The sequence below is a fragment of the Rhineura floridana genome, chromosome 15, assembly GCF_030035675.1.
Source record: "Rhineura floridana isolate rRhiFlo1 chromosome 15, rRhiFlo1.hap2, whole genome shotgun sequence".
NCBI classification, from domain to species: Eukaryota; Metazoa; Chordata; class Lepidosauria; order Squamata; family Rhineuridae; genus Rhineura; species Rhineura floridana.
The window spans coordinates 33,632,726-33,658,409 of NC_084494.1; the positions used below are offsets into that span (position 1 = coordinate 33,632,726).

A 25,684-nucleotide genomic window follows, 5' to 3' on the forward strand; every position below is an offset into this window, starting at 1 on the left:
ATAGTAATGTCTAACAATCACCTTTTTAGCTTAAGTTCCTGCCGCTTCTCCAAGTGGCTTGCATGTTTTCAGACATACCTTTTCTGTCCTGTTTTTCCCACCAGTGTTCCAGGACGAACGCTGCCACCTTCCCGTCAGCCCTTCTAAGTTGTGTTTTCTGTCTCTGAACATTGGCTGTTATTCCGTCTACAAAAACACAATTGTATGCCTGAATCTGGCTGTGTATGTGTTCAGTCTTCAAACTTTCTGTGGTGAATTTGGAGCAGCAGCAGCAGCATTTGGATGAATTTGATTTTCAGCTTTTCATCCTGTTCTAAGCCACGTTACTTACGGGTTTGAGCGTTGTGTGTACTCTGCACATTAAAAAGGTGGGAAAAAAACCATTGTGCCAAGCAGAGCACAATTATGCAAATTAAGCTAGTATAAGTCTTAACTTGCATAATTCTGCTTTTTTTAATGCAGGGCGATGAAACTTTTACTAACTGGAATCACTTCTGCACTTTCTCTGGAAATTCACTAGACTTGCCAAAATGCATTGAAGTATATCTTGTTGTAAGGCCTAAGAACTTGTTTTTTAAAAAGCAAATCTTATTCTCAGGGCCGGTTCTAAAGGGCGGCCAGGTTGGGCACTGGCCCGACGGCCCCTGGAGCTACAGGGGGCCCCTCAGCCGCCCCTCTGCTCCCCTTCTGTGATCCGTGGCCCCCCACATCTCCCCACTTACCTGTCTGCTGTCTTTTACCGTTGTCCTCAACAAAGATGGCGGCCACGGTTTCCCTAAGGTACTGAAGCCCCTGCCGCCATCTTAGTTGATGGCAGAGATGCGCGCACGTAGCGCACGCGCGTGCCATCAACAAATATGGCGGTGGAGGCTTCATCCCCTTAAGGAAACCGCGGCTGCCATCTTGGTTAATGGCAATAGTAAAAGACAGGAGACAGGTGGGGGTGGGGTAGGGTGGGATGCATGCGTGCGCAAGCGTGAATGCGCACACACATGCGCACACACACCAGGGCCCAGGGCAAGCTGATGCCCGAGGGCCCCGGCATTCCTGGAGCCGGCCCTGCTTATTCTCATGTTTGTGTCCCATCCTGGATGCTGGAAATCCCCACCCCCGGCCTGTGCAGAGTATAACTAACCCTCGGCTGAATTTAGAGATTGCAGTATCCAGGTTGTGCTCTACCTCATGTTGCAAAAGGCAACCAGCTGGCAGAGAAGAGTTTTCCTGTGGCATGCCTTGTCTCTTGTGCCAAAGCAGAGGCAAATCCTTAATTAGTTCTATGGTTCAGTACTTGTGTATAATCTAAAGCTACCAATAACAGGTACATGCTTTTCTGAGATCCAGATTTGGCTGGGCTTCACCCACAGTTTTCATTCCTGTGCTCAGCCTAACTTGTTACTTAGGGCACTAGGTAAGTTTTAAAAATCCAGCTACCTTTGTTTGTGCCATTTTAACTGTAGCTCTACAAAAAAGCAAAATGTCATTTAATTTTTCTTGTGTTCCTTGTGGCCAGTGATGATAGAGCAGGAGTTCTCAGAGTATCATAGCGGAGTACACAGGACTGGAATGATCCGTTTTGTGTCACTCTGCCTTTGGTGAGGAGTATCCATTCTTTGATATCCTCTTTGTGTAGTTTTGTGATCCATTCTGGACATGTCAAGTCTACAAACCAGAGAAATAAAAAGAAAGGGATTTTTATAAAAGGCTGATGTGCATGGCTTCTAGAATGAAAGGCTTCAAGCACCTAGATGGAGAAAGCTTGGCTAGCATGAGAAATGAGTCCCACCTGCAAAGCTCCAACGCTCCTATTCCATGTAAGAGCAATGAAATGACAAACCTATGGTCCTTCTGATGTTCGGATCATTGGCCATGCTGGCTGGGGCTGATGGCATCCAGCAACAGTGGGAGGATGGCCATAGGTTCCCCAGCCTTGGCTTAGGGAGCCCGTGTGATCTCTTGCCTTCTATTGGAAGCGGTGAAGCTTCTGGGTCCTTGGATATTGCAGTGGGCTGCACCAAACGATCCTCTTTATCCTAAGTGACTTCCATGGTCACCTGGGCTAGTGTTTAGCTCTGCTCTGATGTTCCTACTATTCTTATGCTGTCCCGCTAATGGATAACACATGGCTGGAAACGTGCATGCATGTTTGGGTATGTGCAGAATATTGCAAAGCCCCCTGTCTTCTAGAGCTCTTACCGTGAGCTTACATTCATACTGCCACTTGATAAATGGCTTTTTATTTTAAAAAAAAGCATATGCAAAGATTACATTGTAAATGTTCACAGTGTGTTTTTCAATAGCCTGAAGGAAGAAGGCGGTTCTTCAGTCTTTAATAAAAATATAATTATTAGAAGAAATAGCCATCTCTTTAAATATTGGGAATACTATTTGTGGGAGTAGAAAATGCACGCTGTTCCCTATTGCAGTAACACACCACAGTCAAAAAAGTGCTACAAAAAGCAAGCCCAAGACCCAGCAATACTGTAAGGTTAAAGAACATACTGAGCTTGCATTTCAGTTGAGTAGTGATTTATTGTTTGAAAGAAAAGGGAAAGAAGAGCACCCTCTCATGGGCAATGAGGAGAAAATGAACTGATGAAGAGGTTGTGATCTGTGGTGTTAGTAACACACAGTTGATGATCGCCTTTTATCTGGTAAGATTAAAATGATAGTGTCTTCTGGATCTTGCAATGGATCAACAAGTTACCCAACTTGCATCTATTAGTGCTGAACAGAAGTCTGGTCAGTCGGCCCCTTTCATGCAGTCTTAAAGATTATGCCAAACAATTGGAAAAGATGTCTGGGCTTCCCTGCTATGTTTTTGTCACCTGTTCAAAAATTATCAGTTTAGCATTTGAAACGTAGATTTTTTTTTAAAAAAATCCTCCATTGCCACTTGAAGGTTGCACAAGACTGCCTGTAAACTGGCACAAATTGTTAAGAGATTTTATTTTATGTTTCAAGTGATCTTTGTCTGGGTTTGGTTAGTCACCTGTTAGTCTCACTTATGGTTTTTTGGGGGACAATTTTTAATCTTCAATAAAGGCATTAAGTGATTGCCAATTACAGTTTACAGCCATAGTGTTAACCCCACACAAATGTCAAGCTGTGTAACTTCCAATCAAAATTCCAATGGTTCTGCATGGGATGGGGTGGAGGCTCCCCGTCTGTCTGCCCAAACTGTACAGACTATTAAGTGTTCATTTTTTCATACAGTTTGGGAAGATGTCCTGTCCATAGGAGGTGTCCTTAACCAGAGCTCCAGTCTCCTCAAGTTTTTTAGGCTTTGGCCCACAACACCATAGGGTAAGGGGTCATCTACTGCAGGAAGCACAAAAGGGCATGTCGCACGGGGCAGTGTGTGTGTGTGTGTGTGTGAGTGTGTGTGAGAAGTTGTAAACAGTACCATTGTTTGTATTTGTCCAACACACAATCTTGTATATGTATGTGTCTAGATGAGTTGCTGGGAATTCAGCCCCTGAAATCATAGTTTAAAACTAAGGCGTAAGTGTCATGCAAATTTTAATTGTGTGTATTCAGATGACAAGTAAAAATAGCTGTAAATCATTTTGGAGTAATTCCACCAACTCGGTGCACTGAGTTCTCTCTACGGAGCAACATGGAGACAGTGCTCTATTACTAGAGAAGGGCTACTCCCAATAAACAGGGACTGTCTTGATAAATGGGCTACCTTTTCTAGAATGGTTGTCAAGGCTGCTCACAGCAAGATCTCACTTGGAATTAATGGAAGAGAAGGTTTGTGTTGTAAAATGTATTAAATGAGTGGAAGAAAATAAAATATGCTTTTCTCTCTCCAAAGACGAATCGGCGGCCAGAGCTGGGGCAGGACAAAGTGAGGGCCTAAGGATTGATTGATTGATTGATAGTTTATTACAAATATCACCATACAAATATAAACATGATAAAAAAGTGTTAACAATGCAATACTTGTGAGCCAATAAGCATATACACGTAATTTAAACACATGCTGCAAAATGCAGCGGTCCTTGGCTTATCAGCACTTTGCGGAGATTAATCGCTGCAGCAAAGAAACTCGCTACCTTAGATGTTATTCGGGCGTCTTTATCTGCAAATAAGTATTGCACATAAAAAGCAGTGTTCCTGCCTGGAAGCTTCTGGAGAGTAGGAATAATAAACTGCCTACGGAGGTCGTTATAAAAGGCACATTTTAGTAAAACATGACTTAGTCTCAGTAGCACCAGTATCACATGGGCAATAACGTTCAACAAGAGGGATTTTTTGAAACCGGCCCTGTAAAAGATCAGATGGCAGAATGTTATATTTAGCCAATGTAAATGCTTTTCTGAGCCTAGGAATGTGGAGAAAAGCTAGATAATGCGCTGGGGTAAAAACCTTAAGGATTAAAATTAAGGTTAAAACCAGTAAAGGATAGGAGGTTTTGGAAATCCACATCAAAGATTCTCTGCGTAATAGCTGCCTGTGCAGAGAGGCCTAGCGCTAAAATATTGGGGGGAGAGGCCTAAAATAGCGAGTTTAATGGATAAGGATTTCTTCCATTTGGATTGATAATTATCTGATAACAGAAGGGGAGCTAGACCAACTGGGACAAAGATCAATTTTAGCCAGTACTGAAATTTGAGCACCCATATGTGGGTCTCAATAGTAGACAGGCTGACTTCAAAGCGAAGTTTTGCGTTCAAAACACAGGAGGGGGGTACCTAGAATGTTTCTTAGGAACTTAGATTGAATTGTTTCAAAAGGAGTGTGGCTACCATAGACACTTATCTGGGCACCGTATAACAATTGCGAAATGACTTTGGCGGAAAATACCTGCAGCGCAGATGGCACATATTGGCCACCCTTCATACAGAAGGAGGATAGGAGAGCCTTTGTGCTCCTCATAGCGATCGCTCTAGCGTTTGTTGCCTGCAGGTGCCAACGTCTGAAAGAATGAAGGGTTATTCTCAGATACCTATATGATGGAACTTGTTCAATAGGAGTGCCATTTACTTGCCACCGGTGTTTTACTCTCTTTCTGGTGAATACTACAACCTTGGATTTGTTGTGATTGATCACCAACAAATCATTAGTACAATGGCTAGAAAGGGCTCTTAGTAAATGGCGAAGACTAGTACTTGAGAGTGACAAAAGTACTGCGTCATCTGCATATAGTAAAACAGAAAGAGGTCTGTTTATCTGATAGAGTAGGGTGATGCGTAGGGCTTTGCATCAGGCTTCTAATTAGGGAGTTAATATACAGGTTGAAAAGAGTGCGGGCCAAGATGCAGCCCTGCTTAACTCCCTTAGGGTGGAAATGGGTCTAGAAAGATTACCAGCACAGTAGTACATCTGATCCGGACCTGGGTATTCTGGTATAGGCCACGAATCAGAGCTAATAGGCACCTATCCATAGTGGTGGATTCGAGCTTGGACCAAAGTTTGTCTCTCGGGTTAGAATCAAATGCAGCCTTAAAATCGATAAAGGCAGCATAGAGAGCACCCCCTGGCTTGGCAGTATATTTTTCTACGAGATGTTGTAACACGAAAACATGGTCCAGGGGAGAGAGACTCGCCCTAAAGCCAGCTTGCTCCTCCTCCAGAATATTTTCCTGTTCCATCCAAGTCTGCAGTTTTATTAGCAAATGGCTTGCATAAAGCTTGCTTAGGATGTTCAGGAGGGTGATAGGCCTATAGTTGGCTGGGTCCGTCCGGCTGCCCTTTTTGAAGATTGGAACAATAGCAGCAAAGCCCCAGTCTTCTGGGATACAAAGAGTTCGACTGATACTTGTGAAGAGGGCTGCCAGAACCGGAGCCCACCACTCTGGATTGGATTTAATTACCTCTGGGATAATGTCAGGCCCTGGGGTTTACCTAGCTTCAGACTAGTAATTAAAGAGTTAACCTCACTGATAGAGACTGGGGGTCAAGTTGGCAGATCGTTTGTAAAAGTCTCTGCCCTTTTTGTCCTGATTTGGCTGCTGGAAAAAATATCATGAAAATACACCTCCCATGTATTTGCAGGAACACGATGATTCACTGTAATAGGAGCATTAGCCCAACCCCTAGTCACAAGCTTCCAGAAAGCGGGCAAATTCTTAGACCTCGAGGCAGCAATCAGAGACTGCCAGAGGCGAACCTGGGCTGATCTTTTTTTCCATTTGATTAGGAGTTTATATTCCTTTTTTAATGCGAGGCAATCAGCTGGTAAAGCTCGCAGATCCTGTGCTCTGTATTCCCTGTATTTCTTTACTAGCAATTCAAGTTAACGCAGTCCTTGTCAAACCACAATTTAGAAATTTGAGAGCAGGTGGAAGACTTTACAGGTGACTTAGAGATCAAACAGAGTTGTACATCTGAAATAAGTTCACGGTATGTGGCTAGCATTGGTTCTCCAGGGTCCGCCGCTAGCAGTTGTTCACGGCGACGAAGGGAGCTATGAGAGTAAAGTGATGCTTTCAGATCCTTTTCCAGCTTAAACGTCCATCTGACGCATGAAGCTCTTACTTCTGGGACCATTTCCAGCATTGTACGCTGATCAATGTGAATAATTTGGGAATTGCAGCACATCAGAAGAATCGGGGAGATGATCACTGTCCAGGCGATCATTGACCATGCATGATGAAAGTTTGCTGAAGAGGTCAATGGACACAATAAAGAAATCTATCGTTGAAGCTCCTATGCCGGAGAAATAGGTGAATTCTCCACTATTATTGCCCTCCACAGATCCATTTGCTAAAACATGGTTCAGTCTGAAGAGTGACTGAATAAGGTAAAGGCCAGCAAAGTTAAACCCTGGGTCTTTAGAGCGGCGGGTTGGCAGAAGATAGGTTTCATCTGGGGCAGGGGGGACTTCATGAAAATGAGCATACAAAGCGTCGTTGCTAGGGCCTATTGTAGCGTTGAAGTCACCCGCTAATATCACCGCCGCCTCAGGGTAGAGCATTGTCTGCTTGTCTATATAGGCCTCTAGTTTGTGATACATTTTGCTTATTTGACTTTTTTGATGAAATGGAGGAAGGTAGACATTTATTAATAGCAAACACATCCAAGGGAACTTAAGGACTAAGGACATGGCTAGCCCTGGTAAAAAATCTAAATTAGTGGCACTGGCTCAGATTTGTAGCAGCCAACATACTCAGGCCGCCTTTTTCACTAGGTGTAGCCACCATCAAATGGGTGGAGTAGCTGTCTAGTTCTAATGCCTCAGTAGACCAAGTTTCCTGGAGAAAGACGATATATTTATTTATCTAGTCCGTGAAAGAAGGATCTGTCACTTTGGATTTCCATCCTGCAATGTTCCAGGAAAGGAATAGCAGCCGGGATGCCGAACAGGTTGTTTTTAGTCAGGGCTTAATGGATTTGCCTCCAGTGCGAGTTACAAACGTTTTCTGCATATGAGGGTTGCTAACCATTGGAGATGGTTCGGTCGGTAGAGGCTCAATTGATTCTAAGATTGCGTCCATCCGACTGATGTTAGATATGCATGTCTGGTTGGGGATTGAAGAAAGTCCCTTATAAGGGGGAGCTTTTTGAGGAGAGCCTTCCTCATTTGTACTCAACCATCTCATATCTGTCCAAGTAGATGGAGAGCTTGGTATTACTGTTGTCCTTGAAGGTGCATGTACCTGGTTTTTCTTTATGGAAGATTCAACTAAATTCATTGCTGGCAGATTGATTTCCACTGAGGTTGAGCGGAGGTTGTGGAGATTACTTTCTGGGGGCCTTAGGCCCAGAGATGAAGTCAAGGGGGTTACCTCTGTCACACTAGGGACAGTCCCCTGCAATTGGTGGGTTTTCTGGGCTTCACTAATGGTCTCCCCACTGGACAATTGCTTTAGTTGGAGAATTAGGTCTATTTGAGCTATGGTTGGTAGCAAAGTGTAAGCTTCAAATAGGTTCTTCTTCGCAGAGCTCGTCATTGCCAATGACGCTCCCTAAACTGTGGTCTAGGTCACAATCCATAGTCGGGTGCTCGGAGTGTACTGGGAGACACGGTGTCCGGGAAGATAAAGGCTGTACAATTTCATCTTCCAACCCAATTAGGTTCCCCCCTGGCACATGATCTGACGTTGTCCAGGGGTTTTTGAGTAGTAAAAGTGAGCAGCCAAGTAAGGGCTGTGGAGGGGCAGTATTTTCAGCAAGTCTTACTGTTATGATGCCAATTGAGTGCAGGGTGCTTCTGTTTTTAAATAGCTGCCTGTTTTTTTCAGATGAGCTAAAAGTCCCTACTGTCGAGATTATTATAGTATAGGTATTCCACTTTAAGAATGTCTCCAAGAGAAAAAGAACCTGGAGTAACTGTTTCAAGAATTCCCAAAAGATGAATTTTGCGGTCATGAGGTGCAATGCAGCCCAGAGGTTTGGGATAGTTGGAGAGAACAAGTTTCTGTCGATTAAGAACTAGAGACCATTTAGTATCAGGGGGTCGACTTTGAGATGGTTTAGATTCCAGGAATGTAAGTGACCAAGTGAAACAGCCCGGAACAGTGACTTCCCAGCGAGCCAGACCCCCCAAATTCACCAGTCCCACATGACTACATGGGATGCATGCAATAAGACACAAAACTTCCATCAAAACCACATTCCGATACCCGTTCCAGGCTATAATACGCTTTTACGTAAAACAGCATGGAACGGTGACTTCCCAGCGAGCCAGACCTCCCAAATTCACCAGTCCCACATGGCTACATGGGATGGGAAGTCCCCGTTCCGGGCTGTTTCATTCCGTTCCGGAGGGCATTCTGGTTGTTAAAGGGTTAATAAAATCCTATAGGAATGGTTTTTGTTCCTAAATGTTGTTCTCAAGTGTCTCTAACACATCCCAGTGTTTTTGGCATCAATTTCTTTTATAAAGGGCCCGTTCCGGCCTGTTCCGTGCCGTCTTTTACACCGTCCCGGTTATAGCAACGTTTATTTATTTTCTCTCAACCTCTCACTTCACTTGAGGTTTGATTACTATAGGCAGGCTCCTAGGGTTGAATACGACTAAGTCCTACTCAGAGTAGACCCATCGAAATGACCGAAGCGACGTTAGTTGTATCCATTAACTCCAATGGATCTATTCAGAGTAGGGCTAGCGTTGAATACCACCCCTAACCTCTTTCTACCCAGCAGACCGATGGCGGTATGTCACGTCTCTCTCTTTGCCTCTGATTAATTTTAAAAAATATCTTCGAAACATGATGTCACGACACCCTATTACACCCTGCAGTGTCAGTGCGCGAAACAAGGCCCTACAACGTCCGTCTTGGAATTGGGCACGAGCGGAGTCCTGCCAAAAGCCACGCGCTTCCTATCCTGCGACGCCTCCCGCCCGATGACGTCATCATCATGGCGAACAACGGGAGGCCCCCTTTCTGCTTGGCCGCGGCTCTCCAATATGGGGGAAAGGGAAGGCTGGGCTGTCCTTGGCAGTGCCTGAGCCGGGATGGAGCTCTCCCGGGCATGCCCGTTTATGGAGGACAGCTTCACCCGCTTTTCCTCCCAAAGCAACGTCTACGGCCTGGCCGCGTTGCCGGGGGCGGCTCGCGGGGGCGGGCGGGGTCACGACAGCCCCTGGGGGGCGGGGCAGGGACAAGACGACGTTGGTGGGGCGGGGTTGGGGCAGGTGGAAGTGGGGGGCTCTGAGGGGGCAGGGACCGGGGCAGAGCCGAGCGGGCAGGCGCTGGGAGGCTCTAAGGGAGCGCCGGGGGCTGCTTCAGGGGTCGTTCGGTGGGGCTCAGAAGGTGCCTGTGGGGCTGGCGTGGGGCTGGGGGTCTCCGGCCCCGTTGGCCAGGAAGGGGCAGGGCGGCTCAGTTGGGCGTGTGGAGATGGCCCCGGCGGGCTTCTGGCGGCCACCCTGAAGGGGAAGGTGATTTATTTCCGCTACCAAGATCTGCGGCAGAAGCTGCGGCCCGTGGCCAGAGAGTTGCAATTCACCTATATCCCAGGTAATGGGGCAGGGGTCTGTGGGTTAGAACGAGGGGACTGGGGACCAGGATTCCTGCTGTCCCTCTTCCCCCTCCCAACCAAGCAAGGCCTTGGCTCAATGTTTGATCCCCCCCCCGTTTTGTTTTTTGTTGTATACAGTCCCGCTGCACTTTAACGTTGTACAATGGCTGTTTTGCATGTTGTGCTGTCTGCAACGGAGTCCATCAATCCTTGCTTTTTGGCAAGTGTGTCCCCGTGATGCATGTACTTTACAAGCATGCATCTGTTACGTTTGTGATTCATGTTTTTGGTATATACTTCGAATATCTTGGGTGTATATTTTTTAATGGGTTTGCCAACTTGGTGCCCTTCATATGCTTTGGACTACAATTCCCATCAGCTGCCCTCAGCACGATAGTCAAAAACATCCGGAGGGCACCATGTTGGAGAAAATGGTGAGAAATGTGACCTTCCTCAGCCTCTGCCCTCTCAAAAATAAGCAAATAAAATATAACTGCTAGCTCTGCAGTGAGAGTGGCCTTTGGGGGTTCTTTGTTTTTACAGAGCTTGGAAAAGTTACTTTTTTGAACTACAACTCCCATCAGCCCCAGCCAGCATGGCCACTGGATTGGGCTGATGGGAGTTGTAGTTCAAAAAAGTAACTTTTCCAAGCTCTGGATACTGCATCTGGCAGTTGGTCTCAAATGGTCTTGTGTCCCTTTCCTTTCCAGTTGATGCTGAGATTGTCTCGATTGACACTTTCAACAAGTCGCCTCCCAAAAGGGGCTTGGTGGTGGGGATTACCTTCATTAAGGTATGCAATTTTCATAATTGGCACGCTGTATAACTTGCATTTTAGTTCTTCTCAAGTATCACTTCTGAAAGTGGATACAGAAAGGGCCTGTTCTCTTGTTGCCACCCTCTGGACCTCCCTCAGAGGTGGCATGCAGTGAAAGTCTCAGCCAATCTTAGGATCAGGTTGTAATTTAAATTAGCAAGATTATGATCCTGATCCTTAGAACAAACATTTTATAGCAGTACTTGAATGCAGCTCACAGATGTGTTTCAAGTGTGACGGATGGGTATCTTAACTATGTTGCTATTTTATATCGTTTTTAATAATTGCATTTATTGTACTTTTATTGGATATTTCTTTTGCATTAATATCTGTTCACTGCTTTGGGAGCCTTTTGACCAAAAAAGCAATATATAAATAAAAAACATAACATAAAGTACTACTGGAATGCGTCCCTGGTGGTATTAGTCATTGGACTGAAAAAGGTTCCCTACCCCTAGGCTAGATGGACCTTCAGTCTGATCCAGTAGAACTCTTCTTTATGTTTCTGTGTCTGCTGCAAGGTCTTTTTGTTGTGAAATGAATGTCAGTTTTGCCTGTTTTTCTTCCCATCTCCACAGGATTCTGGAGACAAAGCCAGCCCCTTCCTTAACATTTATTGTGACTATGAACCAGGCTCTGAATACAACTTAGATTCTATTGCACGTAAGCCTGTCTTTGCCTCCTAACCGTGATAATCATCCTCTTCGTTCTTTCTGGTCTCTTTTGTTATGTCCCTGCTGCCCTTTAAATCTTTGAAAACTCGTGTCTTGGAAGCATAATAGATCAAAAGTGGTTAGAAAAATTTTCACAACTGGAGGAATCCAAGTGCAGTATTTGATTTCCTTGGCGTGAAACATGGATTTTTTAAAAGCAGAATAGCATCTGCTGCTATATTTAGGGATATTGAAGTTAGAAGTTAAAAGCCATTGGGGGTTCCACTTAGCTATGCCAGGGCATGGCAGCCTTGACCACTGCGAAGCACAGAACATTATATATTTCAGTTTTCAACAGAGATATTTTCGAAGCCAGCACTTCTCTGTAGCCAAGTAGACTAACAACTTAAACCTCTTAAAAACACAGTCTGAGTTCTGAATTGAGTAATATCAGACCCTTGGCAGCTACGTGTTCATGATCCAGAGTATCCCTGCCTATGAGAACTGGGAATAATTTCTAGTGTTCAAATTTTTTTCTTTCTTTCGCTCCAGAGAGCTGCTTGAACCTGGAACTACAGTTCACTCCTTTCCAGCTGTACCATGCAGAGTACGTATGAAGCTCACCTCTTCTCTGCAAAAGCACAGAAAAGGCCCCCTGGCCAGATTTGCTTCCTTCCCCCACTGAAGGTGGTCTAATAGCATATATCCAGGGGTGCATATGCTCTGTACTGTTTTTCTTTTCTCTTTCCATGGTTATTTGACTGAGCAATAAAGATTTGGTCAATTGACTTGTTCAAATTTTGCTAATTTAAAGCACCAAAAAACAAATATTCTAATCTTCTGTCAGTCTTTCATTCTTATGTAATTGCAAAAACAAATTAGCTAACTGTTGTGAAAAAGCTTGTTCTGTCCAACTAAGGTCTGCTTGGAGTAGACCTATTGAAATAAATTGAAATTATGCACTGAATTGTTCTTCTATTTTGGCATTTTTCCTGGAATGTCACAGGGCCAGTCTACATTTACATTAAAACCTAGGAGCTGTGTCTCTGCTTGCTTTGCTTGCCAACCCCAACCCCCAAGCCAACTCCCTTCCTTTTACAGGGCGCCAAAGCCAACACCCCCTCTCTTTACACCTCCTGCCTGCCTCTGTCTCCATCCTTTGCTTGTCCAGCAGCTCTGAGACGTCTATTGTCACAGTGTAGTTTGCAGTGCCACCTGGCAGTTAAGCAAATTGCTGTCTAGTGCCATCCTTAGGCAAATATGTCATAACGTAGAAGTAGGTAAACATAGAAATAAATGAAAGTAGCAGCAGCTGTACTAAGTAGATAGCATCCCAGTTCTCTAAGCATCATTAGCTTCATGACATAACAATACTTGCATAACAATTGTAATTAATAAATACTTTATTTTACAAATCCTTCCAAGATGGCTCGCAAGATTAAACTATGTTTTTTAAAAACACAGTAAACAATAGCAACTTATTAAATAGCCAGTGGAGTCCTTCCCACAGGGCAGTTGGTGGCAGAATGGACCTGGGGTTTGTGGAAAATCCAACCGGGGCAGGCTCGGATGCCTTCTTTTTCTCCCTCCCTCCTCCTGTGTCTAGCACAGGGGCAGGCAACTGTTTTTGAGTCCAATGGCTGCTTTACTTTCTGGGCACCTTTCTAGGGGCCCCATGTTGCTGGTGGGCAGGGTCAGAGGCAAAAGTGGGCAGAGCAATGAATATATATTTTACCTTTCTACAGTAGCCCAGTTTCTGCACACATTCACATACCCGTCTCTGTCCTCTATTCAGGCAAGTAAGAGGCATTGTCGGAGTTCAAGGGCCTATTGCAGCGAGACGAAAGCACTCAAGGGTGTAGTGCAGGGCTGGTGAGGGGTATGGCCTGGGAAGAGTCCCAAGGGCCAGATAGGTCTGGAGGGCCACATTCAGCCCCCAGTCCTGCCTGACCCTGTTGGAGTATGGTGAGGAGGGAATGTCTAGCTGGAGCACCTGCATCCCTTGCCCCATCCTCTCTCCTGGATGGGCAGATGGCTCCAGGAACCTTGCAAAGAGATCTTGAAAGCAATAACCATCTGCTATAGCTATTCCCCAGCAACTGGCATTTAGAGGAAGACTGTCTCTGAACCTGGAGGTTGACTATAGTTGTAATGACTGACAATAGGCCTATTATCCGTGAACTGTATCTAATCCCCTCATAAAATTAGTGGCCATCATCTACGTGAATGATGCCCGTTTCCCAAACACCTGACAAGCAAGTCTTGCTTTTTTCTGATTTAAAATTGGGAGGCATGCCTGACTTTTACACCCCATAAGTATGTCTCATTTTAGAGCATGTGAGAATAAGTATGGCCTGTCTCCAGGGGAGCCTGTCCTCTTGTGTTTCTGCACTGAGTTGCTGTATTGGGCGTGCCTCCCCTGTGGGCAGGTAACTGCTGCATTGGGAGTGCTGAATGGTCTAATTCCATCCAGTGTGGAAATGTGGCAGAATTAATTCGCCCTCAAAGGCAGGGCATTGGCTGCCATACCGATGGCATAGACTAGGGATGGTGAATTTGTGGTTCACACCTGACTATTGGGCGTTCTCTCAGGGGCTGATTTATTTATTTATTTATTTATTACATTTCTATACCGCCCCATAGCCGAAGCTCTCTGGGCGGTTCACAACAAACAAGCAAAACATCAAAATACAATTAAAACCAATATTAAACAATTTAAACACATTAAAAATACCAATATACTAGCATACTAAATAGTAGAATGTAATAGGATGTTAAATGTTAAAATGCTTAAAATGCCTGGGAGAAGAGGAATGTTTTAACCTGGCAGTCCAACATTATCTGGAGGACTGCAGGTTCCCAATCCCTGGTCTAGGCTCAACTCCGGATTTACATAACCTGTTTCTGTGGTTGCAGAAGTGAGATTATTTCGGGGACATGAATATAAAGCTCTTTCAAATTAATTTAAAAAAATGCTACTTCTCTTTGTTGCAGAGTTCGGGTTGCTGGCCAGCCAGAGACAGTTTTCCTCTTGAGCGGCAATGACCCTGCTATCCACCTGTACAAAGAGGTGAGGCTCTAAGATGAAGGCAGGATCTGCTTTACTCAGTGAACTGCAGGGCCTTGATGTTGTTATTATCATGTGAAGTTTATTGATCCAGTGACCACTACAAACGGTGAACAAATATTAGAACCAGTTGCTCTATAAACTAATCAGCAGGTATTTTAGCCCTAATGTCAATAACAATGCTTTATGTCAATAACAATGTTTTAAAATTTGGCAACATTTAAAGTGACAGAGACTCTTTCAGTTTAAACATACTTTCAAAAGAACTCAACCAGGAAACTGTTCCAAAATGGGATGCAGCAGCCTGTCCCTTGCACCCTTATAAAAATTACAATACAAAAGCATGTGTAGGGCCTTGACGTGACTCTGCATTGCTCCTCTCCTCTACAGAATGAGGAGCTGCACCAGTTTGAAGAGCACCCGGTAGAGAGCCTCTTTCCTGAACTCAAGGAGCTGCCAAGCAAGTAGGCAGGCTGGTTTGTTTATTATTATTATTAATCTAATTTATATCCCACCCTTCCTTCTGAAGGAGCTGAGGATGGTGAACACACAGCACATTTTAACAACACCAACAAGCACTCTAAAAAGTTACAAATAAAAACATTCTTTCATCCAGTGATCTCAGGGTTGCTAGGAACAGCCTCCTTCAGCCACCAAATACATGGATTTTGAAATTCCTCCTGAAAGTCAGTAATGAGGGAGACGGTTGCACCTCACTGGGGAGGGCATTCCACAAACGAGCCACCACTGAAAAGGTCCTGCCATGGGCCAGCACCAACCGGGCAGCAGGTTTGTTAGCAAAAAAAGAAACATAATCCCTTAGGGGAGCAGTGAGAGAGATTGAGAGAGAGCTGGTTTGGGGAGGGCAAATACCAGTACCATCAGTGGCAGCTGGTGGTTCCGGGTCAGTGGGGCAGTGGAATCTACTCTGCATTTTAATCCAAACGTTTCAAGTAACTGTTACAACCTAAACAGGTATGACGGAAAAGGGGATGGGTGGGAAAGGAAGAAAGCAAACTCGCACACTAGGTTTTGGCGTCCAGCATTAGTCATATCTCGAGTAGGCCAATTGAAATGAATGGGCGTGACTAATTTAAGTGCATCAATTGCAATGGGCCTACTCTGAGCAGACCTTAGATGGGTCCAATCATGTCTTACGTTACTGGAGAAGCAGCCACTACATCCCCAGTCACTCTCCATCTCCTGTCTTTCTGTTCCCCCCCCCTCACTTTTGCCTAGGAAGCCCCCCTCTTCATGGATCATTGTCTCTTTCCTTGCAGTGTGCTGTGGCTGGATGTGTACAACATTTCACACTCGGGACAACGCATCACGGCCTTTGGCTGCCAGAGCGGCTACATCCGAGTTGCCCAGGTTGAGTCAGCTAGCCGAGGTAAGGTTCATTTATTGTTATTTTGAATGGGTTGACAAGTTCCTCTGTTGCATAACTGAGCTGTGCTGCTGAGAGTTGTAGGCCAAAACAACTGGAGGGCACCAGGTTGGCAAAGGCTGGGATAGATAGGTCTCACCAGTATTGGTATTCTGCTGGCTCTTGAAGACATACCTGCTTGAATAAGTTCAAGTTCCCCTGTACTTGAACTTCCTGATCTGATTGTTTTAAATTGCTCTTTTAAGTGTTTTAAGTGTTATGTCTTTCAACTGGCTTGTTTTATTGTAAATATTAATTAATGGATGTTTTAATGTTTTGATGTAACAATTTTATTGTGAATTTTAATTACGTATGAATTTTGTAATTGTTTTTATACTTGCCTACCTCTTGGAAGCCATTTTGGCATGTAAGCGGTGTATAAATTAAATAATCATCATAGATAGTACCAGACAGTACCTTTCCTGAAGGCTCAGAAGCGTTGGTTGACTGAAAGCCAGCATGGTGTAGTGGTTTAAGTGTTGGACTGGGACCTGGGAGACCAGGGTTCAAATCCCCACTCGGACGTGAAGCTTGCTGGGTGATCTTGGGTTACTCACTGTTTCTTAGCCTAACCTACCTCTCACAGGGTTGTTGTGAAGATTGGGAGCGGGGAGACCTGTGTTTGGACACCACCTTGAGCTCCTGGAGGAAAGGTGGGATAAAAACGTAATAATGAATAAATAAATAACTGATGCCCCCTTCCTCTCTCTTTCCCTCCATGTAAGTGGTGCTACAGAGCTGGAGCATCCAGCAAGATGGTCCCATCTCCAAAGTCCTGGTGTTTGCCCTGCGGACAGCCTGCCGTCCAGGCAGTGACCTCTCGGGAACCGTGGCTTCAAACGGTAAGAAGCAAGAGGGACGGCGGACTCTCTCCGCACCCTCACATTGGTGTACAGCAGCCTTCCCCATGCTGGCGCTGTTCCAGGCAAATACTGGGCTCCCAACTCTCCTGACCATTTGCTATGCTGGCTAGGGCTGATGGGAGTTGGAGTCCACCAACATCTGGAGGGCACCAACTTGGGGGAGGTTGGTATATGGGATGAGAGTCTGTTTCCCTCAGGGCTCGACAGCAGGGGTGGGGAACCTTTGGCCCTCCAGATGCTGCTGAACTCCCATGTCCCATGAAGCCCAGCCAGCGTGGCCAATAATCAAGGTTGATGGGAGCTGCAGTCCAGCAGCATCTGGCAGGCCGCAGGCGCCCCACTTCTTCTCAACAGCACTTGATAGCAGTACAGGTGGCTCAGCAATTTTCCTGGCGTGGTCCTGTCCTTTTCTCCTGCGCATGTTTAAACATTTGCATCTCCTTCTGCAGGTAGTTCTGGCACCCACAGTCAGTGCTACAGTGTCCTCGTCACCAGCACTGTTGAGCTCTCTGTTGTCTACAGGTGAGCAGAGAAAGATTATGAAGACCATCTCCACCTTCACACCAGCTGCCCTTTGCTTCATGTAGCAATTGTCTCCCCCCCCACCCCCTTTCCAGGAATGTGCTGCAGAGCGGCCTTGAGGACCAGGTAGTCCTTCCCCTGAGTGACCAGTACGACAGTGTGCTCTGTGCCCTGGTGACTGATGTCAACTTTGACTGCGAACCTGAGATCCTGCTTGGCACCTATGGACAGGTAAGTGGCGTGATACCTGCATTCAGCAACCTTGTCGGCTCAGTTGTATTTAGGATCGTAGGAAGCTCTCTTATGGTGCAGCCTTTCCCAACCTGGTTTTTTAAAATATTTATTTATGCATGTTTAAAACTTCTATCCCATCCCCAGGCTTTGTTACAATAAATAAATACATAAAACAAGATACCTAAAGTCTGTCATGCACAGGCCAGTCTTAACAGTCCTGAAAAGACTGTATGAAGAGGCAGGTCTTCGGCTGGTGCCTTAACTGCACAGTGTTAGTGCCAGTCTAACCTCTAGAGGGCGCATGTTCCGCAACTGGAAGGCCTTCGGGCAAGCGACTGATCCCTGGATTTCACTTGAAGCTGAAACTACCAGCAGGGCCTCCCCAGCAGATTGCAGGTCCCGGGTTGGATAGGAAGGTAGAAAGCTGCCTTATACTGAGTCAGACTGTTGGTCCATCTATCTCAGTATTGTCCACTCCGACTGGCAGCGGCTCTCCATGTTTTCAGGCAGATTCTGTCCTAGTCCTGCCTGAGCTAGATGGACCATTGGTCTGATTTTGGTATAAGGCAGCTTCCTATGAGGAAGGGAGCATGCGAACCCACAGCACACTGCCAGTCTCCTACCTCTGTTTAAGAGAGTTGGCCTTGTTGTGGTTCTTAGTAGGAACTGCCAGCAGTTGTGTTTCTGTTCTGCAACCATGAGGGATAGAAATGTGCTTTTAAAGAGTGCAGAGGTCTCTGAGATTCTGCACCGGAGGCCATGCTGACTTTTTTTCAAGGGCAGTCTGTTGATTGTGGCACGACTGGTGTGCAAAACGGCTTCTTTTGTCTTTCAGGAGCTTTTGTGCTACAAGTACAGAGCTGCGGATGCTCCTGTTGCAGGCACAGCGGGAGCCCAGCCTTCCAGCCAGCCTGACGGGGAGTTCCACTTACTCTGGCAGCGGACTTTCCCCAGCCCTGTCTTGTCCATGGAGTATGTGGATCTGACCTGCGACGGGCTCTGCGAATTGGCTGTGGTGTGCCTGAAAGGGCTGCATATTCTTCAGGTGCGTGAATATCGGAGGCGGAAGAAGTCCTCTGCAAGACAATTTCACTAAGCTCTACCCCCAGAGGCCTCAGGACAGTATTCAATTTTAATTTTTTAAAAAATTTTTATATTAGATTTTCGGTTTCTATGTGTATTTATATGCTGTATTTTACTTGATTTTGTACACCGCCTAGAGTGGCCGCTAGCGCGGCCAGAGAGACAGCCTAGAAATAAAATTTTATTATTTATTATTATTATTATTAAAAGTAAAAATTAAGATCCAGGTAGTTACCAGTCATTCCAATGCCTTTGCATTTGCTGGCCAGAACACTGCTGGCAACAGGCTTATATCTTCCTGAGCAACTGAGTAGCACAGGAGCGGGGAACCTCTTTTAGACCGGGAGCCATACTCTCTTCTGGGTAACCTTCCAAGGGCCACGTGCCAGTGGTGGACAGGACCAGAGGCAAAAGCAGGTAGAGCAACTAATGTAAATGTTCCTTGCGTACAGTAAGCTAGTTTCTACACCCACAACACATCCCTCTCTGTCCTCCATCCAGACAAGCAAGAGGCCTTATCAGAGTTTAAGGGCACATTCCAGCCAAGCACTTGGGATGCGAACAAAGACCAGAGAGGGCTGTAGCCTAGGGAGAGGGGGTGTGGCCTGGAGAGAGTTCCAAGGGCCAGATGGATAGGCCAAGAGGGCCATGTTTGACACCCGGGCCTGATGATCTCTGTCCCTGAGATAGAATATGGACTGCACAGTTTCCCTTTGTATTTCTGAAAGCAAGAGGGTAGGCACTTCAGGAATTTTAATGCTTTAAAGGTGAATATGCAGTGAAGAGGCCTGCAGTGTCTCTGAAGACTCCCCCCCCCCCAAATGGCGTCTGCCTTGCTCACTAACCAGACAGAATAAACATTATTGGAAAGCGCATAATAAAGAAAGGTTATCCCAAATAACTTCTAATCATTTTTAATTCTTTAACTGCAACAAGATGGCAAAAAGCCCAGATCTGCAGGTGTCGATGATCTGCTTAGAGTTTAAAAAAATAAATCAAAAAATCTTCCATTTTATACGGAGCTCTGCGTTTGCTAACTTTTTCCATTCATCAAAGCCTAATGTTCCAAAATCTTGATGCCCAGGCCTAGAATGCTGAGCAGGTTTAGCTCCAAGCGCCACACTGCATAATGCCTAAGATTGTTGCCAAGCGCCTGGCAAATTGGGAAGAACATGTGTGCCCTGATAGCCCCCCATTCCTGGTGCTTCAAGGGGGGGGGCTTTGCTTACCCACTTCCTTTATTTACTGTTCCTACCTACCAACGCCCACCAGGTGGTTCACAGCTGTTCTTCAAAAAGCTTGCAATCAAACAGATGCAGAACAAAAGGGAGGAAGGAGGAAATTCTGGTCCCTTGGCTGCAGCAGGGGACAGTTCTGGGAGGTGAGGTGCCGATTGACCAGTGGTCCCAGCCAAGCCACATGTAATAAAATAAAATAAAACAATGTAAAATAAATACCTATCCTGCCCTTCCGCCCAAAGGAGCCTAGGGGGACAAACAACAAAGTAGTAAAACATTCCAATAATAATAATAATAATAAATAAATAAATAAATAAAACTTTAAGAGCATCTAAAAACATTTAAAAACACTCGCTTACTTTCACAGCTAGTAATTTTAAGGTTGCCAGGTACGGTCTCTGGGTGAATGTTTTTAATTCCTCTTGAAAGTTAACGGTGGAGGCAGATGCACCTAGCTAGGGAGGGCATTACACAAACAACAGCCACTGAGAAGACCCCGTCGCAGGTTAGTGCCAACCGGGCAGCACCCAGCAATGGCCCCATTACTCCTCATTTTCGGAGTCCCTTCTCCAGGCCCCTGTGCCGCCTGACATGTGGTGCCTGGCTGTGCAAGGTGGGGCCTTTTTAACGACAGCATGCAGGCTGCAGTGCTCTTTCCCAAAGGAGGCTTGTAGAGCTCCTTCACTAATGAGTTTTAGGAAGCAAGCTGAGACTTTGCTGTTCTGAAGGGCTTTAGGAGTGGCTAATCGTTATTTACAGTTCTTTGTTATCGCTCGTTGATGATGGTGATTTGTTTCGATATGTCTGTGTTCAACTGCCTCTGGGATCCTGATGGATGGATGGAAGGGCAGGGTGAAAATACTTCAGAATAAAATCTGTTCTCTTGCTCCTCTTTCTATCTCCCTCCCCCCCTCCCCCAACAGCACAGCCTGATGCAGATGGCCCATTGCCTCTTGGAGCGGCTTCGGCTGAAAGTGGCAAGCAGGGTGGCCCAGAATGCGCTCTCTGCACAGCACCAAGACATCAAGGCTGAGGATGTTGATGGGAACAGACCAATGGAGTGATGGCCGTGGCTGGGCCTCCTTGGCTGTTGGCCTTGTCCAGAAGAAATGGCAAAGAGAAGCCAAGTAGCAGTGTCATCTCAAGGGGGACCCTTCCAACTCTGCTACGGAGCCCGGGAAGGGAACAAGGACCAAATGGATGGCTGTGGTGGCAGTAGGATGTCCCTGGAACCCTCAAGTGGTATTTTGTGGATGTGTCTTCAGGAGAAATAAAGGGCAACCAAAGAAGCAGCTATGCCTTTTTTGCCCCAAGAAACAAACCTCTCACGCAATGCTTCTTTTGGACTGTTTTATTTGTTTGTTTGCAAGAAATTGGCCTGAGCTTGGCCTGGCCAAGAGCTCTATAAAAAGAGAATGAAATTTGTATGATAAGCAGTATCTGCTCCCTGTGTTTGTGATCTACTCTATAGGAATCGGCTGAAGACTGCCATTCCTTATTTAGTTCTGTAGTCTCCGTGTCCCACCTAGGGCGGGAGCATGGTTGGGGCTGGGACAAGAGGAAAAGGCCTTTTCCATGACTGCACCCAGATTATCAAACGCCTTGCCCTGTGAAGGGCAGTTGGCTCCTGTGTGGCCAGGTAGTTCATTCCTGCAGGCTGCTGCTTTGTTTTTTGTTTTTTAAAAGAGATAGACAATTTGTTTGTGATTTCTTAACTGGTGGCCTGTCTCTTTCCTTTTCGTAATTTTTTTTGTATTTTTTTTTTGTAATTACTATGTTGTGGTTTACAACAGATGCTATGGGAGGTCGCTGATTCATAGAGTTCGCCATAAGTTGGAATCAACATAAGTTGGAACAACAACAACAAACTGCCCTGAGTTGTGTTTTTCCCCTAGAAGGGTAGGACTTAATTTTTTAAAAATTAATTAATTACTTAGCCTTTTTCAACTGTTGGCGGCAGTGTGCCTGTGAATATCCGTTACCAGGAATCGTAACTGGGAAGGGTGCTGTTGCGCTCGGGTCCTGTTCACAGGATTTCCATATAGACACTTGGTTGGCCACTGTGAGATCAGGATGCGGGACTAGGTGGGCTTTTTGGCCTGATCCAGCAGCCAGGCTCTTGCCCTTTCTCCAGCCACATGATGCAAGGCAGATTGCATCAAAAATTTACACAATATTAAAATGAATACAGTGAAACAAAACCCCAGTGAGGCAATTAAGATGACAGTACCAAGCAGGAAAGCGCTGAGCATCCTTGGTTTTCAAAAGCAAATCTGGCTCCCATCCTAAGCAGGCTTACTTGGAAGAATGTCTCCTGGAAACTCCTCGCCTGGTTCTCTTCTCCCCTGCTCCTGCTTTCCAGTTCCCTGTCCTTTTATCCACCTCCCCTCCCCTAAGTTGGTGTAGGAAGCTGAACTCGGCACTTACACCACACACAAAATGGGAAGGAAGATAGGGAGCTGACCTTTTTCCGAGACAGACCGCTGGTCCATCTACTTGATCTCCTTTGACTGGTGGCAATAGCCACTCCCCAGGCTTTCGGATGGGGTTTTCTAAAGATGGTAGCGACTGTGCATTAATCCTTGTGCATGTGAGTGTGTGCTGTGCTGCTGCCCTCTGGCCCTTCCCTCTTGAAGAATGGGCCAGGAGAAGCAAGACTTTGCTTGTGTCATATATCTGGGGCACTTCTGAAGGTAAATGCACCATCTTGTGACTTGGTGAGCCTACTTAGAGCTGGGACCAATACCCAAGAGGTAGTGCTGTTAATGTCCTCCGGCCACTAATCCATGCTCTTCAAAGAGTTCTGCTTTGAGCGCTCAACTGGTGTTTAAAACTGGAGAAGAAGCCATTGTGCTTTCTCCAGTTGCGATGAACATTGGAAGAGCCATAGCATATAGAAGGTCACAGGTTCAGTCCCCGGCAACTCCAGGTAGGGCTGGGAGGGTCTCTTGCCTGAAAATTCTGAAGAGGCGCTGCCAGTCAGTGTTGACAGTAATGAGCAAGCTCAGCCTTTCCCAACCTTCGGGTCCCTGGATATTGCTAGACTCCAGTTCCCATCATTCCTTGCCGTTGGCCATGCTGGCTGTGGCTGGTGGAACTTGTAGTCCGACAACAGCTGGGGACCCAAAGGTTGGGAAAGGTTGTGCTAGATGGACCAATGGTCTGACTGAATAAGGCAGACTCCTATCTTCCAATGATGGATGGAGCCTTCATAATCTTAAGCAGGTACGTATTCCTCTGCAGGTGTGTCCAGGGCTGTGGAGTCAGTACGTCAAACCTTCGACTCCGACTCCTCTATTTTTCTACTGTCCAACTCCGACTCCTTCATAAATGGCAAATGTATATTAATTTATTAATATTAAGAAATTAATAATATTAAAATATTAATTTTATTTTGAAGTCTGAGTCAGTACATTTCTACCAATTCCGACTGCACCCAAAATTGCTTCCAACTCCACAGCCCTGGCTGTGTCTGTTCTGGTACTAGATTCTGCTGGTGCGTAAGAACAAACGGCCCAGGCGAAAAAGCATGGATTATGCTCGAACTGTGGTAACAAAGTGTTTTGCAGCATATTAGCACAGTTGGGGGGGGGGACTGCAACAGCTCTCGTAGGAAGAGATGCAGCATGCCTTTCCGGGTGGATTCTCTAGGGCAGGGGTGAGGAACCACTTTTGGCCCTAGAGCCGGATGCAAACGTGGCCAACCTGGTGATGACATCCCAGTGGTGGGTGGGACCAAAGGCAGGAGTGGGTGGTGCAAACAGTAAAGCAAAATAACAGCAAGAAATAAAACTTCCTCCAGTTGAATGTGTTAAAACAGAAATGCAATGGTCTGAAGGCACGTAAGGGCAGCTCCAGGGTCAGGTCTGGTCAGTGCCTGGATGGGAGACTGTGCGGGAAACAGGTAAGCCGCCTTGGGTTTCTATCATGAAGAGAAAGGTGGGGTATAAATGTAATGAATAATTCCTTCCATTGGTATAAAACCAAATAAAATTTATTCAGACATTGAAAATATTTTTTTTAAATCACTCAGTCCTCAAAACTTGATCCTTCATCCACCCCACCCCCACTGTGCAACTCGCAAGAAAGATGCTTGTGTCCTGCAAACATGATCACCTGCCCTTTGCTTTCTCCATTCTGGCCAGGGGCAAATTCCCACCCCACTCATTCGATCCTAACCCTTGTCTTATGTGCTGCCCCGGAATGTGGAGGGGGCCGGTATGATGTTCACAGTATAAGCAGCCAGGGAGTTGGAGAGACAGTGATGCTCCAGTTGCTAGCAGAACAGCTCTTTCCGGCTGCTTTGAGAGAGTATCTGGTTCCCTGCGGAGCGATACTGTCCTAGCAGCCAGAAGCTCCTGAGTGGTTCAGATCCCTGCCAAAAGCAGCGCAACAGGAGAAAAACACTCCAGCAGTGCCTCGTTTAGATGCACCCAAGCTGCCCTTGCAAAGGAACAACTGGGAGTGCATTTGGTCTAAAGGCTTTAACTTTCCCATCTGTTGTCCTGTGATGTTAGGTGATTGGCAGGTGGGTACTGCTCACCCAAGATGGCTTCATGGGCCAAGGGAGAGGCTTGGTGGGCCTAACTAGGGCGAGGGTATCCCACCGTTGCTCTAAAGCAGGTGTTTGGAACCTTTGGCCCTTCTGAGGTCGCTGAATAACAACTCCCATCATCAGTGCTTGCTCCTGGGGCTGATCGGAGTTGTTCAGCAACATCTGGAGGGCCAAAGGTTTCCCCACAGCTGCTTTGTGGTATCCAGCCATGTGGGTCCTCCTTTATAGGTCATCTTAGAAGCAGGGCGGCTTCAGTTGGCTTGTGCAAGGGAGCAGTGCTTGGTCTCTTTGCTAGGGGTGGGTTGGGGGGCTAGGAAGATCATCAGCACCTGGGATGGGGGTAGCGGCGTTGGCCACAGAATTGCTTGTGTTGCTACATGGGTAAATAATGAAGTAGCTCACAGGGAAGGAGGTTATGCATATGTGCTTTGGGTGCTTTGGTTTGCTGGAATCATATTGTCCGTCTCAGCCAAAGTCTCCTGGCTTGCTTTCTGGTGCTCCTGATGAGTTGACACAATTGCAGAATGGTTGCAGACCTTGACTCTGTCCCAAAGTGTTCCACTGGTTCCTCCAGGCCTGAGCATTTGCCTACACCAGGGATGGAGAACCAGTGGCCCTCCAGATGCTGTTGGCCTCCATCTCCTGTCATCCCTAGCCAGCGGCCACACTGTCAGAAGCTCCCATCAGCCCCAGACAGTGTGATCAATGGCCAAGGATGATGGCAGGTGAGGGTCACAAGTTCCCCATCCTGAGATAGTCTGCCCCAGTGCTCCCCTTTCACTTGTTCCAGTCCTAGCAGCCCTTATGCTTTGAGCTCTACCTGAACTTGGCTGCCTACAGGCCAGCGCTGACCCAAATCCACTGGGCAGATGGTTGGAGGGCTCTTGGGTCTCCCTAGGTGACCATTCCAGTCTTCCGACTGAACCTGTCTCTTTCTTCTAGAACATTGTTTGTAATTATCATGGAAGAGAGCCATAGCCCTGATGTAATATGAAGAGGTTTTGCCGCAGGGACCAGAATTGACCCCTGCCCCGGCCTGAGTGGTCCTGGGATGCAGACTGCCTTAGCAGAGCAAAGTGGAGAGGCATCCTCCTTGTCTGGTTCCTACTTGCCAATGCCAAAGGCCCCAGGAAGCCTCTCTGCGGTTCCCCATTCATCTTGCGCAGGTGGGCATTCCTTTAGATACGGCGAGGTATGTGGGAAAGCTATGCGCTCTCTCCCTCTGTCTGCCCAAGACACCTGACTGGCTATTCACTGCCTCTGCCCCCTTGCATGGGCCCGAGGAAGCCCCTTCCAGTCCCTAAGATGGTGCACGTT

The 25,684-nt window shown here is 46.3% G+C and overlaps 1 protein-coding gene across 1 annotated transcript; it reads left to right on the forward strand.

Annotated features, from left to right (window-relative positions):
• Positions 1 to 9,309: 9,309 nt before the first annotated feature.
• Positions 9,310 to 24,613, forward strand: KPTN (kaptin, actin binding protein). Its single transcript, XM_061597263.1, has 12 exons — positions 9,310 to 9,908; positions 10,620 to 10,702; positions 11,305 to 11,389; positions 11,932 to 11,986; positions 14,374 to 14,449; positions 14,837 to 14,910; positions 15,727 to 15,836; positions 16,598 to 16,714; positions 17,185 to 17,257; positions 17,353 to 17,488; positions 18,327 to 18,536; positions 20,736 to 24,613. The coding sequence occupies exons 1-12, from the start codon at positions 9,407 to 9,409 to the stop codon at positions 20,874 to 20,876; spliced, it is 1,662 nt and encodes a 553-aa protein (XP_061453247.1). The 5' UTR covers positions 9,310 to 9,406; the 3' UTR covers positions 20,877 to 24,613.
• The last annotated feature ends 1,071 nt before the right edge of the window (positions 24,614 to 25,684 follow it).

Bases quoted from the DNA above. Each gene is read 5' to 3' on its own strand.
- KPTN (XM_061597263.1), top strand. From the start codon at position 9,407: ATGGAGCTCTCCCGGGCATGCCCGTTTATGGAGGACAGCTTCACCCGC. The intron at 9,909-10,619 runs GTAATGGGGCAG...TTTCCTTTCCAG, and splicing joins GCAATTCACCTATATCCCAG to TTGATGCTGAGATTGTCTCG. The intron at 11,390-11,931 runs GTAAGCCTGTCT...CTTTCGCTCCAG, and splicing joins CAACTTAGATTCTATTGCAC to AGAGCTGCTTGAACCTGGAA.